General features: G+C 53.7%; 4 protein-coding genes across 4 annotated transcripts; 2 read left to right on the top strand and 2 right to left on the bottom strand.

Moving 5' to 3' along the window:
* Positions 1–22: 22 nt before the first annotated feature.
* Positions 23–1,948, bottom strand: VDBG_02720 (choline dehydrogenase; the record flags this gene model as incomplete). Its single annotated transcript, XM_003006535.1, has 1 exon — positions 23–1,948. One exon carries the CDS (start codon positions 1,946–1,948, stop codon positions 23–25), a length of 1,926 nt encoding a protein of 641 aa, XP_003006581.1.
* A 1,358-nt stretch (positions 1,949–3,306) lies between these two features.
* On the top strand, positions 3,307–4,801 carry VDBG_02719 (conserved hypothetical protein; the record flags this gene model as incomplete). Its single annotated transcript, XM_003006534.1, has 3 exons — positions 3,307–3,622; positions 3,732–4,169; positions 4,240–4,801. 3 exons carry the CDS (start codon positions 3,375–3,377, stop codon positions 4,799–4,801), a joined length of 1,248 nt encoding a protein of 415 aa, XP_003006580.1.
* Positions 4,802–5,929: 1,128 nt separating this feature from the next.
* VDBG_02718 (predicted protein) lies at positions 5,930–6,604 on the top strand (the record flags this gene model as incomplete). Its single annotated transcript, XM_003006533.1, has 2 exons — positions 5,930–5,961; positions 6,136–6,604. The coding sequence occupies 2 exons, from the start codon at positions 5,930–5,932 to the stop codon at positions 6,602–6,604; spliced, it is 501 nt and encodes a 166-aa protein (XP_003006579.1).
* A 64-nt stretch (positions 6,605–6,668) lies between these two features.
* VDBG_02717 (N-acetyltransferase ats1) lies at positions 6,669–7,388 on the bottom strand (the record flags this gene model as incomplete). Its single annotated transcript, XM_003006532.1, has 2 exons — positions 6,669–7,226; positions 7,301–7,388. 2 exons carry the CDS (start codon positions 7,338–7,340, stop codon positions 6,730–6,732), a joined length of 537 nt encoding a protein of 178 aa, XP_003006578.1.
* Between the last annotated feature and the right edge of the window lie 310 nt (positions 7,389–7,698).

The following is a 7,698-nucleotide window of genomic DNA, read 5'->3' as shown; positions in this document are numbered from 1 at the left end:
ATGGGCTCCGTGATGACTCCGCTCAAAGCTCGCTCAGAATGTCCTCTGCCGCCTTCTCCGCCGCCATGAATGTTGAAACGGCTGTGAACGTGCCCGGGATCCGGGGATAGACAGACGCGTCGACGACACGAAGCCCCTGCACACCACGCACGCGGAACTTGGAATCTAAGACCGCCATAGGATCGTCGTCAGCACCGATGGGGCAGGTGCTCGACGCATGGTGGCCCCAAGCTGTGTCCTTGATGTAGGTAGCAACCTCCTCGGCCGTGTTGACATCCTTGCCCGGGAGCCTCTCTTCGACGGGAACAAGCTGTCTCTTGAAGGCGTCGCGGGCGACACCAATAGCTTCGGAGATGGCCTGGATGTCGGCGTCGGCATCACCACTGCCGGTGTCGAAGAAGTTGTAGACAATTTCCGGAACGTCGAGGGGATCGGCGGAAAGGAGCTTCACCGTGCCAGCCGTGTTGCGGGGGTGGCCCTTGAGGATCGCCCATGTGTAAAGGTCAGGGTCGGACGTCGTATTGAAACTGTATCCTGGGAAGTATCCCTGGAAGTTTACAGGCCCTCCAAAGATGAACGTGTCCCAATCGTCGCCGGCCACCACTGAAGACTTGTAGAGCATGGCTACGCCAAGGCCTGACGAGGCATATGTCCCGCGGTTTCCGAGGACAGGCTTCTTCCACCTCTCGAGGCAGGGGTCATCCTGGTTACCACGACCAAATGTGCATCCCTTCAGCGCCGCGAAATCCGTCGGCGCTCTGCCAATGACACCAACCTCGTAATGATCCTGAAGGTTCGTGCCGACACCGGGTAGATCCGCGACGACCGGAATGCCGAAACTCTTGAGTTCGTCGGCGGGACCGACACCGCTGAGCTTAAGGATTTGAGGGGAATTGTAAGCGCCGCCGGCAATGATAACCTCCCGCGTGGCATTCACCGACCCGGGCTTGCCGGCGCCGGCGGTGCGAGAACGCGGGCTTGCCTTGTAGAGGTACTGGCCGTCCAGGAACTCGACACCTGTCGCACGTGGCGGGTCCTCAGCCTCGTCAAATGCAACCTTGGTGACGTGACAGTTCATGCGGACATCAAGGGGATATCGCTTGCTCCCATCGCCGTTCTTGGCGTCACGCACAGCGACGATGAAGTCTCGAGGCCCGATGCGCTTGCCATTGTCGGACGAGATTGGGGTCTGATAGTACCCGGGCCCTGTATCTCTACGGAGATTATCCGCGTTCGCGTCGCCCAGGAGTAGGCTGCCAATGTTGAAGACGGACTTTGTCAGGTTGCCGAGGGCGAATGCCCCGCCAAGGAACAGGCTCAAAAGTTGGGGATCGGCCAACGGAATGGTCAGTGGTGCCGTTTCCGTGTCGAGCCACCCGTCGTAGCCGTGTCCGGGAATCAGGGGTAGAAGATAGCCGTTGTTTTCCATTTTGACAAAGTGTTTGCGCATGTTCTTCGCTGACCATGATTGATCACCCGTCAAACGCGCGATGTAGTCAAAGTCGGACTGGAAAGGGTACAGCGCAATGAGGGCGTTGTGGGCAGTGCACCCACCTAGGGTGCCTGTTCGTGGATATAGGGTGCCCTTGATCTTGGACCCTGTAGGGGGGTCAAGTCCAGTGTAGAGGCTGCCATCTGGCGTCTCATAAGTGGTCTTGAAGTCCCTCGCTTGCCTCTCATCGTCGGCATAGTGCCGTACGAAGAAGTCCCAGGCCATAGCTCCGTCTTCCGATGCCCTTGCTGAGTACGATGGCACGGTATAGTTTGTGCTGAGACCTTGGTCATCTCCGGCCTCGATCAGCAAGGTCTTGTGTCCTGCCAGGGCAAGCCGGGCGGCCAGCGGCCCTCCTCCAGCCCCTGATCCGACAATAACGTACTCGTAGTCATCGAGAGTTTGCGCGAGCACCAACGAGGTGCCCAAAAGCGGGAGGAGATGTCCGAGCCTCATGGTGGCGGGCGGTCAAAACGAATTTGGAAGTGTAAAGGAGTAGGAGGAGACCTGGGACGGACTTCGTGCCTTCTTGCTCCAAACCATCACAACTTAAATCTTTTCTCTAACAACGGGGCAAATCTGTTGAGAACGAAATGACCATGTCGATCTTCGGTGCCACTAACGCCGATGCACGATGTGACGTCTGGCGCGGGGGAAAACCTGGAGTTCAGGGGTGCTAGCTCGCGGCTTCTTGACTGCCGTGCGCTGGCGCTGGGGATATTGGGTCTTGGCGATGCTTACGGCTATCGGGAATGTCAAATTGTCAGGAAAGATAATGTGTCTGACTCGACCTTAACTTGTCTAGGCATTCCGGGAGGAGCGTGTCGACGCAAGACGCTGAACAGGTCAATTGCATGACAATGCGGGTTTTCAGGTGGACGAGGCCTGAGTGTTGTCATTGAACGCCATCTGCACAACATGCTCAAAGCACCCGTCTAGGGCGGTTTTGGCGTCACGCATTGCTTTTGCTCGTGTCCCCGGCCTCACACGTTGTCCAATGTCATCCCATGTCCTTCACCCTTACTTCTAGACAAATAACTAGATTCGGTAAGCCATCACGCTCAGCACCCAAACTCCGACGGGGGCCGGGGATCGAACTGCTTCCGTCAACTGATTCGTCGTGGCCAAATCGTAGCTTAGAATGTTGCTCGGTAGTCAACCTTCATATCTTAGTGTAGTACCACAGATCAGCTGGACGTTACTCAGCTGGCGATCTTACCTCTAAACTGATAACCACAGCCCCTGAGCCCCCTATGAAAACTAGGTAGCGTTACCCCGCATTTGTCGAGAGACAGGTGCCCGAAGCGCTGAGCCGAGGCCTGAGCGAGCGATTCGAGCTGTTGTGCTTGCGATCTTGTCGACACCTGGACGTCAAAAGCATGTGCTCATGGCCAAACTATTGGCATTTAGCTCGATCAGCATGCGGCATGGGCAGCAATCACCAATTCAGTACTTTTCCCTTGGGCCGATGTCCCCTGGGGAATGCCTTGGGGTGGGAAGTCCCTTGCCAGTGACCCAATCAAGTGTCATTGAAAAGGTAACACGCAGCACGGTGTTCGGTCATGTGCCATAGGATAGGTAGCCTTTTTTTGCCTTATAGACAATGCCCACTCGTCCGCCAATGTCATGAATACCTCCAACTACCTTAGGATAGAGGTCTGTCTCGAGAGAGACGAGCGATGGTGCTGGTTTGGAGACTGAGACAACTTGGTCGATGATGTAATTGTGGCAGAAGTCCCCACACCCACAGTTGACCGCATTTCCACGCAAAATACCAGAACCCTGAAGCCCACCACATTCACGCCGTTCCTCTCACATCATCACGGAGAACGATAATCCAGGCTCATCGTTGTACAAAAAGAGAAGCTACTCACCCGGAATCATGCTCAAAGCTGGAATCGTGGTTGTGGCACTTTTGGCCACAGTCTTCCAGGTCTTCCTGAAGGATGCCGTCTGGATGGGCCTTGGCATCGGCAAGACCATCCAACCTCTCTCCGACTTTCCATACACCTGCCGACGCATTGAAGACCCTCGACTGGAAGCATGTGAGGATATGTGGCTGTCCGAGACAACTCGACAATTGTTCCTTGCCTGCTCAGATTCAGACAGCCGGTCTAAATGGATCCCGAAGTACGTGTTGACCGCCTTGCCTATGCTCACCATTCCAAGCCCGTGATTCGCGTTATCTGCCTTCAATACCGATCAACAGCTTTCCGAAAGCCCACTGACCAGAATCTAGCGGTGGGAAGTATGACCCCTCTGGACAATCCCAGAGGGATGCTATTGTTGCCCTAGATCTTGACCTCCCCCATCTCGACGCGTCCAGCGTTCGCGTTCTCAAGACTGAGGGGTATACCGGCACCGCTGGAGACCGCCTGCTGAACCTTGTTGGTTTTACCGGCTTCGAGTCGACTGAGAAGGGCGAGGATAAAATCACATTGTTCGCCGTGAACAACCGCCCTCCCCTCGATCTGCGGACGGGGAAACCGAATATCAACCCGGGTCAAGTAGGAGCCAATTCCACAATCGAGGTCTTCGAGACCAGCGCCGGCGCCGCTTCCTTAAAGCACATCCGCACCTACGCCAATGATGCCATCGCGACACCCAACCGTGTGGCCGCTCTCGCCAAAGACCTATTTACTTTACGAACGACCACGGACAGGACAAGGTTGGAATCGTAAGTGTTTATTTTTTTGTTCTTGATTGGAGACATAGTCCAAGGGCAGTACTGAACTCTCCATCCTTAGAAGCACCAGTTGGGGTTCATCCTCAAGACAGGCGACGTCAATGTTTGCACTGCAACTGGCGGCTGCAGAAAGATCGCCGCCAACTCAAGTTTCCCAACGTCTCGCTCTCGGTCGCGATGGACTTCTCTACGTCCCAAGCGTCGGTACAGGTGGAATTCATGTCTACAGGATTCTCGAGGACCACAACATCAAGCATGTTCAAGAGATCAAAACCGGATATAGCATCGACAACCTCTCTGTTGATCAGCATGGCGACATTTTCGTTGCTGCATTTCCAGTCGCCTTCGACATGCTGAAGGCTTTCGATGACCCGCGCAACTCTTCTCCAGCCGCCGCTGTACTGCGCGTGAGCAAGGGTGAGAAAGGATATACCGTCGACAAAGTGCTTGAAGATGCGCGCGGTGAGGTGCTTCCTGCGGCTACGACGGCTCTTCATGATGCCAAGACGGGCAGGCTTTTCCTGAGCAGTGAGTCATTGGCTAAGAGCACTGCTTACTTCCGCTTGCTGACGTCTTCAGGTGTCATTTCACCCTTCATCGCCGTTTGCGAGCCAAAGCGGTAAGATCCGCGGGCTCCAAAAGCACTCGAATTCTCATAGTTGTATATGAAGCACCGGCTCAAAGGCTCTGTACGTATTATGAAATCGGGTGTTAGCCATCGACCTGGTTGTGGACATGACGTGAAGATCGTCGCTTCCTTGGCCAGCACGACACCTATACTTAGAATAGAAAATCTGGAGCACCTATGAATGAAGATCTTCTGGTGGCCAGGCGAATCCATGAAATCCTATCAGCTCCCTTTGAACTTGATCAACAAGGGATGCTGGTCCCGGCTGTAGCCGCAATAGACGCCCTGGCAGCACCTTGGTCGTGCGCCTACGGCATCGTCGCGTGCATTGTGTCGCGCGCCTGTCACGATTGGCAAGATTCTCTACCCGCTACGGGTTGGTAACGCCGTGAAGGATTTGAGGGCTGAAAGCGGGCTGTAGGTGGTTATGACGTTTTGCTGAATCCTCCTAGGTGGTAGCTGCGGGTGATGCAGATCGACACTCAATCGGTCGCTGCAGGGTCCCGGTCCCGAAGCAGGGCAGTGCTGTGCAATCGCCACGATCCTTCAACTGCAACACTGCGGGGGGTTTGATTGGTGTTAATCTGTCATCGTGCGGTTGGCCCTGAAAGCTTAGGTTTTTGATCTCCGAACCTTAACTCTGCTTGGCTGAACTAACCACAAGGCTCGAGATCTGCGTCGGAAGCTTGGTAGGAGGCTTGATAATTATAGCGACAGTTCGAATGACTTCGGTAATCAGTGGGTTCAGTACGCCCCCGAGCGACGTCAGTTGCATTGCTGGCTCACGAGACATGGTGAACACCCATGTTTTGTGACGGCACCATGGAAGACGCAGCGATTTTGGTTTCTGAGCAGATGTATAAAAGCATGCGTCCTCCTCTGTTGTCTGATTGAAGTACTATATCACAATATCAACCGCAGTTCTCAAATCAAAATCCATCCAAACGATTAAGATTCATTACTCCGTCATAAAATACCCTTGAAGCACTTATCACCATCATGAAGTCCACCTCCATCCTTGCTTTAGCCTCAACGGCCTCGGGCGCAGTCATTTCGCTCAATGCTCGGGATGATGCTACCCACATCCAAACCCGCCAAGCCCAAAACGTACAGGAGGGTCTCAATGCATGCACCGATAAAGCCATTCCCTGCACGGTAAGACGCCTTTCAATGAACAGAGATTTGATAGTGATACTAAACAAGTACGGTAGATTGTTTCAGCATCCACGGAAAAGGTGAACTATGGATCGAAGAATCCTCGCGACATCGCAGATCAGTAAATAGTACCCTAGATTGCCATGAAGAACTATAAATCTAACCAACTCACAGGCTCTGGGAGAAGTGTCTTGAAGGAGGCTGCAACGTCGAGGGATGGGACGAAGACACGGAAGTTGCCTCTGGTCTTGGGCCTACCGGGGATACACTCAACGTCCTAGCTCACGGTAACTGGCCCCCAGAGTTCCGTCACGGCCTTGTGTGGGGCATGACCGAGCTGGTCGGTGGACTCTCAGAGCCCTACCGTATGACAGCAGATCGACCACCTGTCAGGGGAGAGGGTGGCAAGGTGGGTATTGATGCCTTCAAGGCCCCCAAGAACTTCCATATCAGCCGATACGCCTGGGATGACGACCATTGGGAGAGTCAGGCATTCATCAGTCTATCAGCCTCCATGGAGGATGCTGGGTCCTCAACTTGCGAGGCACTCGTTGGTGCTTTGGAGACCGTCATTGGGGCTTTCAATGACAACATCGGGTCTCTTATTGGTGCCGCCGAGCCTGCTTGCGGTGCTACTGGCTAAGAAACATGATGCAAGCCTATCTAGGCATCCTTTCTGATGTACAATAAGAAGCCTTCGCCATTAAATCTTTTCAGCGAGCCATGATTGATCGTGAATGAAATTGTGTTTGACGTAAGCTGCACCATTCAGGTCTCTTCGGCTTGAGCTAGTTGTTCCATTGCCTCTTCATCCAGTCTGAGCGTCACCCAATGTTCCATCCGCTTTGCTCCAAGACTGTCGTAAAATTTCAAAGCGGGCTCGTTGCTTCTGTAGCAATTCCATTCCAATTTTGTGCCACCCAGCTCCTGAGCCTCAGTGACCAACCTCTTGATTAAAAGACCTGCGTATCCCCGACGCCGGTATCTTTTCGATACAAAGAGTTCCTCAAGGCAAATACCTGGCTCAGCCGACCACGTAGAGTAGTTGTAGAAGAAAATAGCCATTCCAGCTATGTCTCCTTCGGGAGAGATAAGTAAGAGAGTCTTTGCGAAGCCTGGCGTAAATGAAGGTTCCCTTCTCACATCTTTGCTGGACTCGATGAAGCTCAGCGTATCGAGAAGTTTCGTCTCTGTGAGCTTCGGCTTACTTTCAGGGTCCTGCTCACTGGATCCTTCGCGAAGAAAAGAGTAGATTGTCGGGACATCTAAAAATGATAGGAATGATCAGTACCAAAAGCCTTTTGTCCTGGGTTCTTGACCATCAGTAAGAGCTGATCACCTTCTCGAGTGGCGAAACGGTAGCTACATTGGGTTGCCATACCGCCAAGTAGTCGACCGACAATACAGATTTCATAAGTTATTTTGGAACCTTTGGGGCCGATTTGGACGACAGATGTTCGTTGCACCTCGAAAGCACGTCCGCAAAACCCCATCCATCATATGACCGGTCGCCGACATACCCGCTCCGGCTGAGTGGCCGATGGACCCCGCACATGACAAGATACTTCGAGCCAGAGAGCTAGTGTCAAGTCTGCTCACGCTGCCGCAGCTGTACTTCTGATGTGTGGTTTTGCCAGGCACGTAGTGCCGGCTCAACCCCGTGGCGCCGACCCTCGTCCTCAATCACCCTCCGAAGTGTTTCTTCATCACCTGTTGGAAGGACACGCTGGCCATATG

This window comes from Verticillium alfalfae, genomic scaffold (assembly GCF_000150825.1).
Source record: "Verticillium alfalfae VaMs.102 supercont1.3 genomic scaffold, whole genome shotgun sequence".
Classification (NCBI taxonomy): domain Eukaryota; kingdom Fungi; phylum Ascomycota; class Sordariomycetes; order Glomerellales; family Plectosphaerellaceae; genus Verticillium; species Verticillium alfalfae.
This window is presented reverse-complemented; position numbering and strand designations above follow the sequence as displayed.